The sequence below is a fragment of the Gymnodraco acuticeps genome, unplaced genomic scaffold (assembly GCF_902827175.1).
Source record: "Gymnodraco acuticeps unplaced genomic scaffold, fGymAcu1.1, whole genome shotgun sequence".
Lineage (NCBI taxonomy): Eukaryota > Metazoa > Chordata > Actinopteri > Perciformes > Bathydraconidae > Gymnodraco > Gymnodraco acuticeps.
Window position 1 is genome coordinate 119,103 of NW_022990909.1, and position 21,938 is coordinate 141,040.

At 44.6% G+C, this 21,938-nt stretch overlaps 1 protein-coding gene across 4 annotated transcripts in view; it reads left to right on the forward strand.

Moving 5' to 3' along the window:
* LOC117557905 (protein NLRC3-like) overlaps nucleotides 1-21,287 on the forward strand; it is a 39,217-nt gene extending 17,930 nt beyond the window's left edge. For 3 of the 4 annotated variants that reach the window (XM_034233900.1, XM_034233902.1, XM_034233901.1), the window contains 3 exons: nucleotides 17,823-19,608; nucleotides 20,401-20,577; nucleotides 20,982-21,287. In XM_034233900.1, coding sequence (XP_034089791.1) covers nucleotides 17,823-19,608; nucleotides 20,401-20,577; nucleotides 20,982-21,192 — 2,174 coding nt within the window. In that variant the 3' untranslated portion in view covers nucleotides 21,193-21,287. The remainder of the gene's footprint in view (nucleotides 1-17,822; nucleotides 19,609-20,400; nucleotides 20,578-20,981) is intronic. The other variant, XM_034233903.1, reaches the window with a different exon arrangement.
* Nucleotides 21,288-21,938: the final 651 nt, after the last annotated feature.

Consider the following 21,938-nt stretch of genomic DNA (forward strand, 5'->3'; position numbering starts at 1 on the left):
CCTGACAAAGACCTTGGAGAACTTGTTTTGCCTTTAGTACAAAGGGGGCAGCAAGACCTAACGGGTCATATACTGAACTGACAGTAGAGAGCACAGCTCGTCGGGTAAGGGTCCTGTTTTTTATTGCAATTTGGAATCCAAATGTGTCGTCTTCAATATTCCAGTACATTCCAAGAGCCCTTTCCACAGGTAACTTCTCTCTATCCAGGTCCAGTTCCTTGATCTGTTTGGCTTTGTATTCATCAGGTATAGCAGCCAGGACAGCACGGCTATTGCTAATCCATTTTGTTAGTTTGAAACCTCCTTTAGCACATAGTTCACTCAGATTCTTAGTGAGGATAATAGCTTGCTCTTCTTTTGCAACAGATTTCAGGCAGTCATCAACATAAAAGTTTGATTTAATGGTGTCAACTGCAATTGCGTCACTCTGGCTCTTATGATCTTCTGCTGTCTTTTGCAGGGCAACATTGGCACAGCTTGGTGAGGAGATGGCACCAAACAAATGAACTTTCATTCGGTATTGCTCTAAACTTTGGCTTGTGTCACCATTTGGCCACCATAGAAATCTCAACAAGTTTGTGTCTTTTACGTGAACTAGAACTTGGTGGAACATCCCTTCAATATCTGCCATGATGGCAAACTGTTCCTGGCGAAACCTCAGCAGAACGCCAAGAAGTGAGTTGGTTAAGTCAGGTCCTTGTAAGAGTTCATTGTTGAGTGATGTTCCTTTGTATGAAGATGTACAATCAAATACTACTCTTAGTGTATTTTTTTGCTTGTGGTACACCCCATGGTGGGGTATGTACCACACCTTGCCATCATTTGGATGAAGGTCCTTTGATGGCACCTTTTCTGCATAGCCTTTAGTGATTACATCTTCCATGAAAACCTTGTACTCTTCAGCATAAGCAGTATCCTTCTTGAATTTCCTAGCAAGGTAATGTGCTCTTTGCTCAGCTGTATGGTGATTATTGGGCATGATGACATCACTATTACGAAGTGGCAATGGTAGATAATAGTGATTATCCTTCAGTGTAGCTGCACTTGATACAAGCTGCATGAATTTACTTTCTTCAGCTGACATTTGAAGTTTTCCCTCATATTCTCTCTCTGGGAAATCATGAGGATACTGATTTACAAGAAGCTTTTCCAGTCGTTCAATTGAGATGCGGTTTACTGATGCCACTGGTCTTCCAAATGTGTCCACAGCTGTAGTTGAACTAAGCGGTCCATTGACGACCCATCCTAAGAGAGTTCTTACAGCATAAGGACCATTACCTTGGCTATTTATGATTTGCCAGGGCTCCATTGCCTTTGGGACATCTACTCCAATTAAGAGTTCCACGTCCGCATCAATTTCTTGTAGTTGTATTTCCTTCAAGTAATGCCACCTGTTGAGATCCTTTTGGGAGAAGAGGTTTCTCTTTGTCACTGGTATCTTTGTTTGTGTGTATGTCTTCTGCAGATCAATAAAGTTATTCCCATCCAAATCACCCACTTGTAGTCCAGTTATTTCATAACTATCCACTGGTTTCTTTTGACCCATTGTTTGCAGGAGAACTGTAGTCTTCCGTCCTGTTGTATTCAGCCGTCGCATCAGATGTTCTGTGCAAAAGGTTGATGTGCTGCCAGGATCAAGAAAGGCATATGTTTGTATAGTTTTGCTGCCTTTTGAAACTTTTATTTGTACTGGTACTATTGACAGTTTGCAATCTTTTCCAGCCCCGATGTCCTCTTCTTTATCCAGAACGACAGGAGTTCCACTGACTGATCGTTTAGTCCAATTGGTCATGTGGTCATTTTCATTCTCTGCTGGTTTATCGATGTGTAGAATGCTAGGGTGCTTTCCTTGGCAGTGTAGGCATGTACTCCTTTTCCTACACGCTTTGCTCACGTGTCCCCTGGTTAGACATCCAAAGCATATGCCTTTTTCCTTCAATAGTTGCACCTTTACATCACGTGGTTGCAGCTTTAATATTTCACATTCATTTAGCGAGTGCTTGCCTTTCTTGCAAATGCAACAATTACCATCCCACCTATTTGTAACCAGGCTTTCAGGTCGTTGATAGCTTTTTGGACTTGCAGTGTTACAGTTCCTCGTTTCTATTGCCATGGCAAAGCTACTACTTTTACCTCGTTGGTTGATTTGCTGTTTGGAGTAGGATGTAGTAGCTTTTGGGATGGCTCTCTGGGATGGCATAACATCATGAATATCACCAAAGAGGGGATCTTGCAGAATGCTGGCTTGCTTTTCCATAAACACAACAAGATCAGAGAACGTGGCCCTTCTTTGGTTTCGTTCTAGAAGCTCGAATGCTGTATTTCTCCACTTTTCCTTCAGCTTGTATGTCAGTTTTGACACAATGAGCTTTAAAGTAGATACAAGATCCAGTTCTTCCATGCTTTTTAGTTCCTTCATAGCATTGCAGCATCCTCTCAGGTAAAGGGCATATGCATGTAATACTTTTCCATCATCAGGTTTAATCATGCTCCAGTTGAGAGCTTTCTCCATGTAGGCATTTGCAATTTTCAATCCATCTCCAAAGTGAACTTTCAGAAGTCTTCGTGCCTCAGCATAACCTCTCTCTGGTTCCATGTGAAAGCAGCTCCTCACCAGTTCCCTAGGTTGGCCACTAGTGTATTGTTCAAGGTAATAAAGTCTATCATCATCACAACTAGTTTTATTCTCAATGCCATGTTTAAATGCTCGCATGAATGTTTGGAAACTTAAAGGGTCACCATCAAATACAGGTATTTGTCTGGAGGGAAGTGAGGATTGTTTCTGATGTAACATTAGTAAATCTGCAATATCATTTTGCCTCTGGATCACAGTTACCAAATCTCTACTATGACTACGAGAGTCTGATTCCTCAGAACTTTCACTCCTTGGTGGCTCTGATGTTCTCGGGCTCAACAGTGGAGCTGGTTCAGAGGGGTCTATTGCAAGTGCAGGTATTTGAGCTCTGGGTCGGCTGTGAAGTGATGTTTTAGCAATGTGGCTCGTCAAATATTCATTCATTCCATCTCTTTCCTGTACTGTAGAATGTCTTTCAGGGCCCACATAAAAACTGTCAAACACCTTTAATTAGGCTTCAGATTCGGCTATATGCTCCACCAGTTCCATTCAAACACCTTTAATCTGGCTTCAGATTCGGCTATATGCTCCTCCAGTTCCATTCAAACACCTTTAATCTGGCTTCAGATTCGGCTATATGCTCCTCCAGTTCCATTCAAACACCTTTAATCTGGCTTCAGATTCGGCTATATGCTCCTCCAGTTCCATTCAAACACCTTTAATCTGGCTTCAGATTCGGCTATATGCTCCTCCAGTTCCATTCTCTCCAATTCAGCTTGTAATCTGTTTTTCTTCATTTCCAATGCCTGTTTCTGTTTTAATGTGGACATCCGTGCTTGTAATGCAGCTTTCTCCGTGGCTACTTTAAGATGAGCTGAGGCTATTGAAGTTGCAGATTGTCTTGTTTGTTTTGAACATTTTGATATCCTAGACTCATTGGATACATTGGAGATACTATCATGAGGATTAATAAGCATCTGAGGGTCTGGTGGAAAAGTGTTCCATGAATCCACTTCCTTTAGGAAATTCTCAAATGTTTCCATTTTGGGCTCATACCAGTCCAACGTCTCATTTTCCTTTATTTCAGAAGGTAAGAGCATTTGGACAGCAGCATAAGCTTCTTTAAATTCATCCAGAGTCACTTTTAATTGTTCCACACCTCGTAACACCCTTTCACTATTTCCACTATCAGCAAGCAGTGGTCTGAGTTCATTCAGTTTACGCGTGCACGCGCCCAGTTTCCCTCTGCGCTTCGCACTGAGAGTTTTTAACTCATTCTCTATTTTATCAGGCTCTTCAGCCATCATTTCCTTGTCCTTAGGATAACACTTTATCAATTATTTTGATCGTTCAATCCGCACTTTAATCCAAACATTGCGTCGTCACAAACATTTCTCTCTGCTCCATTCCGTTTCCTTTTATCTTGGCAGGCATCCAGCATATATCCACATCCCGATCATGTTTAATGTCTTTCTTCTGGCTTAAGAGTTCATCTCATTCCTAATATTAGTCCATTTACTCACTGTTCTTGATCCGTCCTTTGTTTACTCGCGGCCCTCCGCATGGCTCAACAGCTGATTGTTGCGCAATCCTTACGCTCTGTCCACGGAGTATCCTTTTTCCATTCACAAATCACAAAACCGGGATTCCAGTCAGCGATGCGTCTTTAACATCAGTTATTCCAGCGGTCCAGAGTCTTTGACTATGTCGTGGCCCATTCTTGTGGCATATCTAAAACTGTACCACGTCAACAGGGATCCGCTTCTTGACTCACACGTTAAAAACCATCCAAATAAAGCTCTGTAGGCGCTGATTTATTTGCCCTCCTCGGCCGATTTATTTACTTCCATATATTTAAACAAACAAAATAAACAAAACGATCAGTGTAACGTGAGGTCAAAGACTGTTCCGATTCCCCGTTCATTGCTGGAGACAATTTCCTCCCCACGCTCAGTCCCACCCCTTCCTTATATCACAGGTGTGGCTCGCAGTAAATCAAGGTTTTTCTCCGAATATTTAATTCGGTACTAATACATAAATGGAAAGAATATTGTGACGGGGTTCTATTTGTCCGTTGAAAACATAGGCTTAGTCGGATGATTTAAGCTCCAAAAGTTTATTTATAACAGCAACAAAAGAATATATACTGTTTGATAAAAGTGAAACAGTATAACTTAAATAAACAAAATCAAAGTTACCAAATTTGGTTGTCTATTACTCATGGAGTAAACACATTCTAGCTGTTGCCTTCACTGCAACAATCTCCCGAATGATTCTTCCAGGGCCAACACCGTCCCTTTTGTACCCATAGCCCCTCCCCACAGGCTTACCGTCAACCGGTTACACAATTCTCTCCAAACCACATTGTCAACATAAATGTAATTTCCTCAAACATGAGGAAACTACCTGCACCAAACATACACAGGTTATACCTCTTAACAGTCATTCCCCATAATTAATAAACACAAAATAAATAATAAATTGCATCCTATTTAAATCACGGAAGTGATGCGCCTCCGTCTTTTCCACCTTCCCTTTGCTGGAGAGACGGCGGTGAAACTCCGCCCGCCGCTCCCCACGTAAGTATGGTGTAATATAGTTAAATGTATGTTGAAATAATTGTAGACTCACAAGCGTGCACTTGTGGTCACGCTACAGAAAGGAAGGGGAAAAGGTGGACGTTTTAGTGATGATTTAACCTGATTTATTGATGAACGGAAGAGAGCAGGAAATGTTTGGTGTGTATGTGTGTGTGTGTGTGTGTCGCCGCTACGGCTGTCAGTGGCGGAGTCAGTCACTCTGTGATCCGCTCCGTCACATTATTCTCCCCCTCCCCGAGGTTGGCGATGTGCGGCAACCTGGAAAGGTAATCCGCCACTACATTCGATTTGCCAGATCGGTGACGGATAATGAATTTGAACGGTTGGAGTGAGAGGTACCAACGGGTAAGACGGCTGTTGTGATCTTTCATGGAGTTGATCCAGGTGAGGGCCCGGTGGTCGGTTTCCAGGTCAAACTCACGCCCAAGCAGATAGTACTGCAGACTCTCTAGGGCCCACTTAATGGCTAGACCCTCCTTCTCTACAGTGGAATATCTGGTCTCACGGGGGTAGCATCTTACGACTCAGGTACAGGATTGGTTGTTCTTCTCCAAGGTCCCCTTGGACCAAGACTGCTCCAAGGCCTACTGCAGAGGCATCCACCTGTACCAGAAACCTTTTGGTGAAGTCTGGACTTTTAAGGACAGGTGAAGAACACAGGTAGTCTTTTAAGGTGCGGAAGGCTGTTTCACAGTCTTCTGACCAGGTTACTGGGTTCCTCTGATCCTTGTTGGTCAGTGCTGTGAGTGGCGCTGCGATGGTGGCAAACTGAGGCACAAATCTCCTGTACCATCCAGCCAATCCAAGGAAAGACCGGACCTCCTTTTTGGTGCGAGGTTGAGGGCAGCTTCGGATAGCTTCAACCTTATCCACTTGTGGCCGTACCTCTCCTCGTCCCAGTTGGTAGCCTAGGTACCGTGTCTCCCGTCGTGCCCACTCACATTTGGAAGCGTTGAGTGTCAACCCAGCTTTGTGGATCCTACCCAGTATCTCTGAAAGGTGTTGGACATGCTCCTCCCACGAGTTGCTGAAGATCACCACATCATCGAGGTAAGCAGAGCTGCAGTTCTCACAACCCTGGAGGACTCTGTCCATCAGCCTCTGGAAAGTAGCTGGTGCTCCATGAAGTCCAAAAGGCATCACCGTAAACTGGAACAGCCCTGTTGGTGTTCTGAAGGCTGTGTATGGTCTGCTTGACTTCTCCAGCGGCACTTGCCAGTACCCTTTACACAGATCCAGGGTGGTGATGTACTTGGCAGCTCCAACCCGCTCCAGCAAGTCATCAATTCTTGGCATGGGATAGGCGTCGAACTCTGAGATGGAGTTGAGCTTCCGGAAATCCATGCAGATCCGTAGAGACCCATCCTTTTTGAAGACGATGACCACCGGGCTGCACCACTCTGAGTTGGATGGCTCAATCACTCCAAGTTTTATCATCTCTTCTACCTCTTTCTGCAGTTCTTCTACCAGTTGTTGTGGGACACGGTAGGGACGTTGGCGGATTGGTTGTCCATCTTTTAGTCGGATGACATGCTCAACAAGGGTGGTCTTCCCCGGGCTGGCAGCCAAGAGTGAAGGAGCCTCCTTGAAAATCTGGAGGATCCGTGCAGCTTGCTCAGGTGCAAGGTGCGTCAAAACAGGAACGGCCGCCACAGTTAAGGTATCCAACCCATTCTCGACCTCCTCCTCCTCATCCAAGTTCACCTCCCTCACCAACAATGCCTTTTCAGGAGCCTGGACAGAACGTTCCTTCCACTCTTTCAGCAAGTTCACGTGGTAGGTCTGTTTGGTTTTTTTCTTCTCTGGGTGATTGATCTCATAGGTGACTGGACCCATCTTCCGTGTGATGACATATGGCCCTTGCCACTTCGTCAAAAGCTTGCTGTTGGATGAGGGCAGCAGCAAAAGGACTTTCTGGCCAGGCTGGAACTCACGATGCCGAGCTTGCTGGTCATACCAGGTCTTCTGGCTTTTCTGGGCCGAACGCAGGTTGACTTCAGCCTCCTCCTGGTATCCTGCCAACCGATCCCTCATCTCCAGCACAAACTGCACCACTCCTCTATCACTTGGAGTGGTCGTAGGAGCCTCCCAGCCTTTTCGGAGTAGGTCCAATGGACCCTGAACCTCCCATCCATATAGCAGCTCGAACGGAGAGAATCCAGTTGAAGCCTGGGGTACCTCTCGGTAGGCAAAAAGCAGGAATGGGAGCCAGCGGTCCCAGTCCTTACCAGTGTCATCATCCCACTTCTGACACCATATGTGACGGGGTTCTATTTGTCCGTTGAAAACATAGGCTTAGTCGGATGGTTTAAGCTCCAAAAGTTTATTTATAACAGCAACAAAAGAATATATACTGTTTGATAAAAGTGAAACAGTATAACTTAAATAAACAAAATCAAAGTTGCCAAATTTGGTTGTCTATTACTCATGGAGTAAACACATTCTAGCTGTTGCCTTCACTGCAACAATCTCCCGAATGATTCTTCCAGGGCCAACACCGTCACTTTTGTACCCATAGCCCCTCCCCACAGGCTTACTGTCAACCGGTTACACAATTCTCTCCAAACCACATTGTCAACATAAATGTAATTTCCTCAAACATGAGGAAACTACCTGCACCAAACATACACAGGTTATACCTCTTAACAGTCATTCCCCATAATTAATAAACACAAAATAAATAATAAATTGCATCCTATTTAAATCACGGAAGTGATGCGCCTCCGTCTTTTCCACCTTCCCTTTGCTGGAGAGACGGCGGTGAAACTCCGCCCGCCGCTCCCCACGTAAGTATGGTGTAATATAGTTAAATGTATGTTGAAATAATTGTAGACTCACAAGCGTGCACTTGTGGTCACGCTACAGAAAGGAAGGGGAAAAGGTGGACGTTTTAGTGATGATTTAACCTGATTTATTGATGAACGGAAGAGAGCAGGAAATGTTTGGTGTGTATGTGTGTGTGTGTGTGTGTCGCCGCTACGGCTGTCAGTGGCGGAGTCAGTCACTCTGTGATCCGCTCCGTCACATTATTCTCCCCCTCCCCGAGGTTGGCGATGTGCGGCAACCTGGAAAGGTAATCCGCCACTACATTCGATTTGCCAGATCGGTGACGGATAATGAATTTGAACGGTTGGAGTGAGAGGTACCAACGGGTAAGACGGCTGTTGTGATCTTTCATGGAGTTGATCCAGGTGAGGGCCCGGTGGTCGGTTTCCAGGTCAAACTCACGCCCAAGCAGATAGTACTGCAGACTCTCTAGGGCCCACTTAATGGCTAGACCCTCCTTCTCTACAGTGGAATATCTGGTCTCACGGGGGTAGCATCTTACGACTCAGGTACAGGATTGGTTGTTCTTCTCCAAGGTCCCCTTGGACCAAGACTGCTCCAAGGCCTACTGCAGAGGCATCCACCTGTACCAGAAACCTTTTGGTGAAGTCTGGACTTTTAAGGACAGGTGAAGAACACAGGTAGTCTTTTAAGGTGCGGAAGGCTGTTTCACAGTCTTCTGACCAGGTTACTGGGTTCCTCTGATCCTTGTTGGTCAGTGCTGTGAGTGGCGCTGCGATGGTGGCAAACTGAGGCACAAATCTCCTGTACCATCCAGCCAATCCAAGGAAAGACCGGACCTCCTTTTTGGTGCGAGGTTGAGGGCAGCTTCGGATAGCTTCAACCTTATCCACTTGTGGCCGTACCTCTCCTCGTCCCAGTTGGTAGCCTAGGTACCGTGTCTCCCGTCGTGCCCACTCACATTTGGAAGCGTTGAGTGTCAACCCAGCTTTGTGGATCCTACCCAGTATCTCTGAAAGGTGTTGGACATGCTCCTCCCACGAGTTGCTGAAGATCACCACATCATCGAGGTAAGCAGAGCTGCAGTTCTCACAACCCTGGAGGACTCTGTCCATCAGCCTCTGGAAAGTAGCTGGTGCTCCATGAAGTCCAAAAGGCATCACCGTAAACTGGAACAGCCCTGTTGGTGTTCTGAAGGCTGTGTATGGTCTGCTTGACTTCTCCAGCGGCACTTGCCAGTACCCTTTACACAGATCCAGGGTGGTGATGTACTTGGCAGCTCCAACCCGCTCCAGCAAGTCATCAATTCTTGGCATGGGATAGGCGTCGAACTCTGAGATGGAGTTGAGCTTCCGGAAATCCATGCAGATCCGTAGAGACCCATCCTTTTTGAAGACGATGACCACCGGGCTGCACCACTCTGAGTTGGATGGCTCAATCACTCCAAGTTTTATCATCTCTTCTACCTCTTTCTGCAGTTCTTCTACCAGTTGTTGTGGGACACGGTAGGGACGTTGGCGGATTGGTTGTCCATCTTTTAGTCGGATGACATGCTCAACAAGGGTGGTCTTCCCCGGGCTGGCAGCCAAGAGTGAAGGAGCCTCCTTGAAAATCTGGAGGATCCGTGCAGCTTGCTCAGGTGCAAGGTGCGTCAAAACAGGAACGGCCGCCACAGTTAAGGTATCCAACCCATTCTCGACCTCCTCCTCCTCATCCAAGTTCACCTCCCTCACCAACAATGCCTTTTCAGGAGCCTGGACAGAACGTTCCTTCCACTCTTTCAGCAAGTTCACGTGGTAGGTCTGTTTGGTTTTTTTCTTCTCTGGGTGATTGATCTCATAGGTGACTGGACCCATCTTCCGTGTGATGACATATGGCCCTTGCCACTTCGTCAAAAGCTTGCTGTTGGATGAGGGCAGCAGCAAAAGGACTTTCTGGCCAGGCTGGAACTCACGATGCCGAGCTTGCTGGTCATACCAGGTCTTCTGGCTTTTCTGGGCCGAACGCAGGTTGACTTCAGCCTCCTCCTGGTATCCTGCCAACCGATCCCTCATCTCCAGCACAAACTGCACCACTCCTCTATCACTTGGAGTGGTCGTAGGAGCCTCCCAGCCTTTTCGGAGTAGGTCCAATGGACCCTGAACCTCCCATCCATATAGCAGCTCGAACGGAGAGAATCCAGTTGAAGCCTGGGGTACCTCTCGGTAGGCAAAAAGCAGGAATGGGAGCCAGCGGTCCCAGTCCTTACCAGTGTCATCATCCCACTTCTGACACCATATGTGACGGGGTTCTATTTGTCCGTTGAAAACATAGGCTTAGTCGGATGGTTTAAGCTCCAAAAGTTTATTTATAACAGCAACAAAAGAATATATACTGTTTGATAAAAGTGAAACAGTATAACTTAAATAAACAAAATCAAAGTTGCCAAATTTGGTTGTCTATTACTCATGGAGTAAACACATTCTAGCTGTTGCCTTCACTGCAACAATCTCCCGAATGATTCTTCCAGGGCCAACACCGTCACTTTTGTACCCATAGCCCCTCCCCACAGGCTTACTGTCAACCGGTTACACAATTCTCTCCAAACCACATTGTCAACATAAATGTAATTTCCTCAAACATGAGGAAACTACCTGCACCAAACATACACAGGTTATACCTCTTAACAGTCATTCCCCATAATTAATAAACACAAAATAAATAATAAATTGCATCCTATTTAAATCACGGAAGTGATGCGCCTCCGTCTTTTCCACCTTCCCTTTGCTGGAGAGACGGCGGTGAAACTCCGCCCGCCGCTCCCCACGTAAGTATGGTGTAATATAGTTAAATGTATGTTGAAATAATTGTAGACTCACAAGCGTGCACTTGTGGTCACGCTACAGAAAGGAAGGGGAAAAGGTGGACGTTTTAGTGATGATTTAACCTGATTTATTGATGAACGGAAGAGAGCAGGAAATGTTTGGTGTGTGTGTGTGTGTGTGTGTGTGTGTGTGTGTCGCCGCTACGGCTATCAGTGGCGGAGTCAGTCACTCTGTGATCCGCTCCGTCACAAATATATTAAGATCTAAATTAATAAGAAAATAATACACTCATTGTCAACACAGAAAATGGCTCTAACACGCTGTCTTTAAACAACTCTCCTGGTATCTCCATCAGAACAACCTTCTGGATCCGCACCAGTCTGGTTTCAAGGCAGGTCACTCCACAGAAACTGCTCTCCGTGCTGTCTCTGAGGAACTGCACACTGCCAAAGCAGCCTCCCTCTCCTCTGTCATCATCCTTTTGGACCTGTCTGCTGCATTCGACACAGTGAACCATCAGATCCTCCTTCGCACTCTCCAAAAACTTGGAGTTTCAGGCTCTGCACTTTCCCTCCTCACCTCATACCTGAAAGACCGTACCTACAGGGTAACTTGGAGAGGGTCTGAGTCCGACCCTTGTCAATTAACTACAGGGGTCCCTCAGGGCTCTGTTCTTGGTCCCCTCCTCTTCTCCCTGTACACAAACTCACTCGGATCAGTCATTAGCCGTATGGTTTTTCATACCACTGCTACGCTGACAACACCCAATTAATTCTGTCCTTTCCCCGCTCAGAGACCCAGGTCGTCACACGCATCTCTGCTTGTCTAGCTGACATCTCTCAGTGGATGTCTGATCATCACCTCAAGCTCAACCTTGACAAGACTGAGCTGCTCTTCCTTCCGGGAAAAGATTGCCCCACTCTTGACCTAACAATCAACATCGGCACCTCAGTTGTTTCCCCGACTCAGACTGCAAGGAATCTGGGTGTGACCCTAGATAACAGCCTGTCCTTCACTGCAAACATCGCTGCTACAACCCGTTGCTGCAGATACACGCTTTACAACATCAGGAGGATACGTCCCCAGCTGACACAGAAAGAGACGCAGGTTCTGGCCCAGGCTCTCGTCATCTCACGCCTAGACTACTGCAACTCCCTCCTGGCTGGTCTACCTGCATGTGCCATCCGACCTCTGCAGCTCACCCAGAATGCAGCGGCTCGTCTGGTCTTCAACCTTCCTAAATGTTCCCACACCACTCCGCTCCTCCGCTCCCTTCACTGGCTTCCAGTAATTGCTAGAATCCACTTCAAAACAATGGTACTTGCTTACCGTGCTGCGAATGGATCTGGCCCTTCCTACATCCAGGACATGGTTAAACCGTACACCCCAGCACGTGCACTTCGCTCTGCATCAGCCAAACGACTCGCTGCACCCTCACTGCGAGGGGGACCCAAGTTCCCATCAGCAAAAACACGTGGGTTTGCTATCCTGGCTCCAAGATGGTGGAATGAGCTCCCCATTGAAATCAGGACAGCAGATAGCTTACACACCTTCCAGAATGAAAACTCATCTCTTTTGACTCCGCTTCGAGCGATATAATTACTAACAAAGAACTGCTAACAAAGCACTTATATACTAATAAAGGACTGGCTTATCTAAAGCCAGTTGAGAAGCACTTGAAATGTTTGGCTCTATGAAACCTGATGTACTTATATGATTCTGTTTCCTTCAAGGTTGTATCTTCCTGATCGAATGCACTTATTGTAAAGTCGCTTTGGATAAAAGCGTCAGCTAAATGCAATGTAATGTAATGAAAACAGAACCTAAATACACACAGGACTAATCAAACCAACAAGACACAGGTGAAGGGGGAGGAGACAACACAGGGCACCAGGTGAACACAATCAGCAGCAACAGACAAGACGGGAGGGGGAACACTTTTCAAACTAAAACACCAACGAAGCTATACAATCCGTAACAGAGGCCGAGATCTATGGCCCCAGAGATCACCTCCGTTACACTCTTCCTGAGGCCTGTACTACGAAGCAGGATTTTCGCTTAGCGGCTAACTTCAGGGAAAACTCGGGGTTTCCGGTCCTACGACACTGGTTCTCTTTTTAGCGGGCTAGATCTCCATGGTAACTTATGCTGAGCGGCTAACCTGCTCCGGAGCAGGTTAGGTTGCAGGATAAGAGATCAACCAGTGAAAGCACTGCCTGTCCAATCAGAGCTCAGTGTGCGGAGTTTAAAGCGATCAATTCATATTACAGGAGAAAGGAAATACAGAAAAGCTGCCGTCGCAGGAAAGACGGCCGGCAAAAATCACCGACTGTGTGAACGTGAAAATGAATAGAATATCAGCTCCATCTTCAGAGCAATCTGACTATTATAACATTAGCGTTAAGAAAGCTTACTGAAATATCTGCCACAACATAAGTAACCGGATCAGAGTGACATTAAGTACAGTCCGCGGCATATCACTTCATAATGTATCATATATCTCCTTATCTGAGTCAGCTGAGCCGTATCTGGCCGTGCAACACTCACAGTGTCACAGACTGGATGCAGAAGTATTATTTTAAGCAACACATTAAGTTGAGGAAACACTCGAGACAAATGTAATGAAAGTCAGATGGTGTCTTAGACGGGCAGTGATATCATAAAGCTGTTAATGTACGCATTCAAACACTTTTTCTGTCACCAGCTGTATTCACCTTGCAGGTGCAGCTCTGTGGCTTTGATCCTGGATCAAGTGTTTAAGTCATGGATGTTTAAAGTTTAACTTCTTCATATTTGACAAATATTAAAGTGCACTTTTCATTCAGGAAGTATGACGCTGCGCTGTCAGTGCGCCTCTCCATGTTTGTGATTGGTCGAATGCTCCAGATACCACCCCTTTCATGTGAACGCGCACCTAACTAGATAGGACACGGCTGGCTTGAGAGATCCACTTGATAACCAGCGTCGTAGGACCGCTTAGCGAGAGCGCGTATGTTTTGGATTAGGCCAACCGGCTAACTCAAACATATCCAGGTTATGTTGAACCGGCTTCGTAGTACAGGCACTGGTTCATTTGTTTTTGATTAGGTATACTGTTGTAGAGCAGGGGTCACCAACCTTTTTTAGGATGAGAGCTACTTAAAAAAAATAAAACAAGTCTTGAGCTACTTTTATCTCTCTTTTTTTTGTTTTTTGCAGTGTATATATTTAGCACATTTTAACATTATTATATGCTTAACTTGAACCTTTGTGTGCTGTTTGGGTCTGTGGGACCCTTTTTCAGTGTTTACTAAAAGAAAATATATGCAATTTAATTATTTTAACCTGCTTTATTTGGACCTCACATCCTGGGAAAAAAAATGTAAAGGATGAAGTCAAAAGCATCAATCTGGTGCACTTTGAGCACAACATGAATGTATGGAAACAGCTCTCAACACTCAGATGAAAGGGAGCTGTATACTTTTCAATACAAATCTTTAGAATATCATCACAACCAATAACAAATGATTTAAACTTGTTTATTCCTATCTTATGTTACCTAGTTAGCATTCTTTCTTTTTATTTATGCATATTTTAATAATCACTCCCCTTTTAAATAAAATATAGTACACATTGGAATGATGTATTACTTTATCTTTTACAGCTATATTAAATAGATCTTTCTAGCTCTCTCTCTCTGTCTCGCTTGCTCAAAGAGGCTGTGTGCTCCTCCGTGGCGATGACGGCTTGCGTTAAAAAAACTTCCTTTTTTGTTTGTTTTACATTTTGGATTTACTATTTTTAGAACATGCCCCTGCGGGGCTACCCCTGTTGTAGAGCATAGACATTAAGCTGTTTTATAAAAACATTTAATCCTTTAACTGCCAGACCAAGAAAAAAGCTGTGGAAAAATTATTTGTTTGCATTTTCTTTATCAAATGGGCCACAAATAACCATTTGTTTTGACTGACCACCCAGTTTTGTTTTTATGAGCCTCTACCAACTGGTCGAGCTGGCCTTCTATGGTAAAAGTGCATTTTCAACAATCATCATATACAGTACAGTATTTGTATGCATCAAACTCAAATACATGTGTTTCTTTTATGGAAAATGAGCAATGTATACAACCAGATATATTCATAAAAGATAATAAATTCTAATTGTAAAAAAAGAAAAATGGAAACAAGTAATGTAAAGTGTTTTTCATGATAAAAAAAATACTTGCTCATCTTACTGTATGAATTGGCCTAACAAGAAACCACTGGCCTAACAGCAAATGTCTATATCCTGTGTTGGCCTAACTTGCTCATCAGTGTGCAACTTTGGGCTGTATGCCATGCATGAATGGTGCTATAAAAATTATTATCACTCTTTCACTCTGAGACTCAGGGCCGCCCCTTGCCAACTTGGGGCCCCAAGCGACATTGTGAGATGAGGCCCCCCCAACCGACAGGAGTGAACATTTTTTTGCAAATATAATTCCTGTTTATTATTATCAACAGTTACTTTTTTATACAGTGAGGTAAATGGTAAATGTATGTCGTTCAGTATGCATTTACAGGTGAATAAGTCTGCATTTCCTGCCAAATACTAGCCTCAAAAAGATTAAAATATAATTAATGCAAATAAACAACTTCTACTAATAATAATAATAATAATGATAATCATAATCAATTCAATAATAAAAATACTATATTTTTTATTATAATATAGTTGTAATATAGTCAAGACAAAACATGCTTATGACATGCTCAAAAACTGATATTTCTTAAATCTGTATTCAAATGTAGTTCCCTCAGCAATGTATCAACAACCACACACACATTTCTATCAGTATTTCTCTGTGTTGTGGTTGACATGATGATGACTGTTAGGAGTTAAGGGGAGAGGCTGAGCGTCACCATGATGATGACTGTTAGGAGTTAAGGGGAGAGGCTGAGCGTCACCATGAGGATGACTGTTAGGAGTTAAGGGGAGAGGCTGAGCATCACCATGATGATGGCTGTTAGAGGTTAAGGGGAGAGGCTGAGCGTCACCATGATGATGACTGTTAGGAGTTAAGGGGAGAGGCTGAGCGTCACCATGAGGATGACTGTTAGGAGTTAAGGGGAGAGGCTGAGGGTCACCATGATGATGACTGTTAGGAGTTAAGGGGAGAGGCTGAGCATCACCATGATGATGACTGTTAGGAGTTAAGGGGAGAGGCTGAGCGTCACCATGAGGATGACTGTTAGGAGTTAAGGGGAGAGGCTGAGCGTCACCATGAGGATGACTGTTAGGAGTTAAGGGGAGAGGCTGAGGGTCACCATGATGATGACTGTTAGGAGTTAAGGGGAGAGGCTGAGCGTCACCATGATGATGACTGTTAGGAGTTAAGGGGAGAGGCTGAGCGTCACCATGAGGATGACTGTTAGGAGTTAAGGGGAGAGGCTGAGCGTCACCATGAGGATGACTGTTAGGAGTTAAGGGGAGAGGCTGAGGGTCACCATGATGATGACTGTTAGGAGTTAAGGGGAGAGGCTGAGCATCACCATGAGGATGACTGTTAGGAGTTAAGGGGAGAGGCTGAGCGTCACCATGATGATGACTGTTAGGAGTTAAGGGGAGAGGCTGAGCGTCACCATGAGGATGACTGTTAGGAGTTAAGGGGAGAGGCTGAGGGTCACCATGATGATGACTGTTAGGAGTTAAGGGGAGAGGCTGAGCATCACCATGATGACTGTTAGGAGTTAAGGGGAGAGGCTGAGCGTCACCATGAGGATGACTGTTAGGAGTTAAGGGGAGAGGCTGAGCGTCACCATGAGGATGACTGTTAGGAGTTAAGGGGAGAGGCTGAGCGTCACCATGATGATGACTGTTAGGAGTTAAGGGGAGAGGCTGAGCATCACCATGAAATGTGCAAATTGACATAAAAATGAATAAAAGGGGAAAAAATGCTCCATGTTTTTTAGGCTGTAAACTTTAACTGTTATGTAAGCCAACTAGACAGACAGTGTATCTCTCTTCCTCCTCTACATTAGCAGATAAAAGATATAACATACTTGAATGAATGTTAAATAAAGAATGCTGGAAATAACTGCATCTCCATTAGCCTATATGCTCTGCAGAGACTGCCTTCTTCATGTCGTGAATTGCAGCTGATGTTTGAATATGGCAATTGGCAATTTGACTTATACAACATTCGCAAGTTGTACATTTGACTCATACAATAACCCACCTTCGAGTGATGCTCTAGTTTCTTCATGTTTTGTTTTTTGCGCCGGACTGAAACTGTCTTTTCACCGACATCTCTTCACCTGCACTAGTGGCCGTATCAAAGCCGTGATTGGTCAGATGTCGATACATTGCAACGGTGTCGGGTTACAGACATGCTCCCCTTGTCACCTCTCACTCTCGCGGAGAACTGCGCACAGCAGCTGAGGCCCTCTGGGCGGGGCCCCCTGCACAAGGCGGGGCCCCATGCAGTCTGCGTGATTGGCCTGTAGGGAGGGGCGGCCCTGCTGAGACTCATAAGGCAGAAATAGATTTAGTAATATTACCATGAATCTAGCCATTTATTTATCATATTTTATTGGAAAACATCTCTGAAACTCTGAAAAAGTCATATTGCTAGTTTACCATAAAAGGCCAATTCGACCGGTTGGTTGAGCATATTTAAAAAATAAATAATGACACCCTTGTTAAAACGTTTTTTGTGCATCAAGTTATCTAATTATGTTCAGTCAGTGCCCTGACACTAAAATATGTCAAAAAGGATATGGTTACCTTACAAAAGTTGCCCCAAAACAGTGATTTCTTCAGCAGTGATAGCATTGCCAACTTTCTCAGTGGAAGCTAGCTGAAGGGCATTCTGTTCGAACCACAGTGACATCTAGAGGTTGTATTGTGCATAACATGTCAACCAAAGGGTAGAGCAGGCTGAATCAGAGGGAGTTAAACTTTTTAATTTTTTTCCAAGATATCAAGACACAAAATGTGCTCTACCAAATGGTGGCGCTGGCAGTTAAAGGGTTCTCTGTTGTTTAATTAGATTCTCAGAGCATTTTCCTGATTCTCTCACGTTTCCTTCTCTTCCAGTAGATAGTGGTCTGCAGGAGGTTCTAGATGAACATAGGCTCCGTCTGAGGAGGAGATGTGAACGTGTGACAGAAGGAACTGATCAAAGTGAAACCCTCCTCAACAGCATCTTCACTGAGCTCTACATCACACAAGGCCAGAGTGAAGAGGTTAATACCCAACATGAGGTGAGGCAGCTGGAGACAGCTTCCAAGAAGAAGACCCTCCATGACACTCCAATCAAGTGCCAGGACATCTTTAAAGCCTTACCTGACCAACAGACTCCCATCAGAGCGGTCCTGACCAACGGAGTCGCTGGAGTTGGAAAAACCTTCTCAGTGCAGAAGTTCACTCTGGACTGGGCCGAGGGTTTGGGGAACCAAGATGTCAGTCTGGTGATCCCGCTCTCCTTCAGGGAGCTGAACCTGATCAAAGGAGAGCAGTACAGTCTTCTCAGGCTGCTCCATGTTTTCCATCCAACCTTACAGAAGGTCACAGCAGAGCAGCTGGCTGTCTGCAAAGTGCTGCTCATCTTTGACGGCCTGGATGAAAGCAGACTTTCTCTGGACTTCAGAAACAATGAGGTTGTGTCTGATGTCTCACAGCAGTCCTCAGTCAACGTGCTGCTGACAAACCTCATCAGGGGGAAGCTGCTTCCCTCGGCTCTCGTCTGGATAACTTCCAGACCTGCAGCGGCCAATCAGATCCCTCCTGAGTGTGTGGACAGGGTAACAGAAGTACGAGGCTTCACTGACGCCCAGAAGGAGGAGTACTTCAGGAGGAGATCGAGTGATGAAGACCTGTCCAGCAGAATCATCTCTCACATCAAGAGCTCCAGGAGCCTCCACATCATGTGTCAGATCCCAGTCTTCTGCTGGATCACTGCTGCAGTTCTGGACCACATGTTGACTACAGACCAGAGAGGAGAGCTGCCCCAGACCCTCACTGACATGTACTCACACTTCCTGCTGGTCCAGACCAAGAGGAAGAAGCAGAAGTATGAAGAGGGACATGAGACGAGTCCACAGCAGCTGACGGAGGCTGACAGGGAGGTTCTTCTGAAGCTGGGGAGGCTGGCGTTTGAACATCTGGAGAAAGGAGACATCATGTTCTACCAAGAAGACCTGCAGCGCTGTGGTCTTGGTGTCACCGAGGCCTTGGTGCACTCAGGAGTTTGTACAGAGATCTTCAAAAGAGAGAGTGTGATCTTCCAGAAAACAGTCTACTGCTTTGTTCATCTGAGCATTCAGGAGTTTCTGGCTGCAGTCTACTTGTTGCACTGTTACACCAACAGGAACAAAAAGGTACTGAAGCACTTCCTGCAGGGAGATCATGATTACTCATCCCTGGATAACTTCCTGAAGAGAGCCATGGAGAAATCCCTCAGAAGTAAAAATGGCCATCTGGACCTGTTTGTCCGCTTCCTCCACGGCCTGTCTCTGGAGTCCAACCAGAGACTGTTAGGAGGCCTGCTGGGTCGCACAGACAACCTTCCAACAATCATCCAGAGAGCCATCAGCAAACTGAAGAACATGAACAGTGATGAAATCTCTCCTGACAGGAGCATCAACATCTTCCACTGTCTGACAGAGATGAAGGACCTCTCAGTACATCAGGAGATCACAGAGTTCCTGAAGTCAGAGAACAGATCAGAGAAGGAACTCTCTGTGATCCACTGCTCTGCTCTGGCCTACATGCTGCAGATGTCAGAGGAGGTTCTGGAGGAGTTGGACCTGAGTCAGTACAACACATCAGAGGAGGGACGATGGAGACTGATTCCAGCTGTGAGGAACTGCAGGAAGGCCAAGTAAGTCCAGATGTGATTCACTTTATAAACTAATGTGGATCAGGAGTTTAATTATTCAAATAAACACGATAACATGTCTGCTGTTTAAATACTGAGAGCAAAATAAACCAACACTGTTCTTCTATTTATTTATAATAATAGTTCAATTGAACCGTTGCTCTCTTCATGTTGAGTGATGGAGGCGACATGTCAAACACATGAAGGACTTGAGAGGTTTCTCAGCATGTGATCACACCACACAGCAGGACTTACAGTTATCAGAGAAAGCACTTATTACTTTCTAGTAGTTTCTTTATCATTGAACAGACACATTTTTATCACAATGTATTAGAGTTTAAAATCAGATCTATATAATTTCCCACCAATAACAGAGTTATGTCTTAATGCTGATATACTGGGAACATCTGATGGTATTCAGTTGAAAATGTTAAAACTGTATTGGTTTGTTAATTGTGTTTGTGAGCGCAATACATGTTCAGATGCTCAGAGAAGCCAAAACATCCTTCATCCATCATTCACATCCAAATATTAATTAACATTTAAATATTTACTTCTGTAATAATGTGATCTATTAAATGTCTGTTTCTTTTGGTAACAGTCAGTGACAGCAGGAGCACAGACATGTGATCAGATCACCCTGGCAACACATTACACTCTATTATTATACATTATATTAAATGGACCAACAGCAAATGTCTATCAGAACATGTCAAATCTTTTTTCATCAAATGCTTGAGTTTAATATAATGTTTCCTCTTTTTAACACATGTTGTAATGTATGTGTTATTATAGACTTGTTTGCTGTGGACTCTCAGAGACTCACTGGGAAGTCGTGGCCTCAGCTCTGAAGTCTGACCCCTCCCATCTGAGAGATCTGGACCTGAGTAAGAACGATCTGCTGCAGGACTCAGGAGTGGAGCTGCTGAGTTCTGGACTAAAGAGTCCAAACTGCAGACTGAAGGCTCTCAGGTCAGTTCACTGACTGCAGTTCATATTGATCTGTTTGTGTTTATGATTTTCTGAATTTGAACAAATACAATGTTATTATTATTTTTCCACTGTTTGCTAATGACTGAATATTGATCAGAATAACAAAGAGAAGGTGAATGTGTGAGGGAGAGTGTTTGAGCTTCCACAGACTCACTCTGCGCTCCAGGAGTCAGTGGAGATGCTGTCAGTACTGATGAGCTGTGAGGGAGATGAAGGAGTTGTTAAACATCTGATCAAAGTTAAAGTTCCAGATTATCAATGGATTGTTTCTACATCATCTCTGACATTAAAACCCTTTTTAACTCTGATCAGATTATTAAACCTGGAGTTATTTCAAACAGGAACTTTGTTTTCTAAAGTTACATCATGTTTTCTTTATTCAGACTGAGTGGCTGCAGTTTGTCTTCGATCAGCTGTTCTGCTCTGGCCTCAGCTCTGAAGTCCAACATCCATCTGAGAGATCTGGACCTGAATTACAACAATCTGCAGGATTCAGGAGTGAAGCTGCTGAGAGATCTTCTGGAGAGTCCAGACTGCAGACTGGAGACCCTCAGGTCAGTAAGGGGTCTCTGCTGGTTCAGCAGTATTGTATGAAACTCAGCAGTGGCGAGCCGTCAGGGCCCTCTAGTTCCTCTGTGAGGGCTTAAGATATTCTAAAAAATAATATTTGAAAACATTAAAAAAAAAAGTTTAAAATTTTAATTTTTTTTAAAAATATGTTGTTGTTGTTACATTTTTCATTAGTTTTACCAAAATAACTTGATTTAATTGTATTTAAAATAATATTTCCGAAGAAATAAATCCTTCGAATCTGCCTGTTCAGTTTCTGTTGGAATGTGAAGGGTTAAATGCCGTCTCTGCGAGTTATGTGAAGACGGGAGAGCTTGTTGGTCCCTCTCTACATTCACAGAGGGCCAGCTATAGTAACTCAACGAGAGAGTAATGTCAAATGACAGTACAATTGACCAATCATATCTTCCCTCTAAATGGGCGGGCTTTATTTTCGCGGACTTTAAGACAAGTTCCGCCCGCTGTGAGGTCTATGCAAGTGGTGCAGTGACACGTCCTAAAACCAGGAAGTAAGCTGCGCTCGGATTCCCTCGACAGAAAGCAACGGGATTTCTCCATAGGATTTTGGAAAATAGCTTGAAATAAGGTCTGTGGAAAACGAACCTGTTAGATAAATGCACGTTTTGTTCAGCCGGATAATATCCACATGTCTACCCTACTTTTATTATTTTCGAATCATAAATCTAATCGATAGATTTATGATCGATAGATTTATAATTAGCATAAATTCGTTCATTCATGGTTCTCTGAAGAACCAGCACCTTACCGTG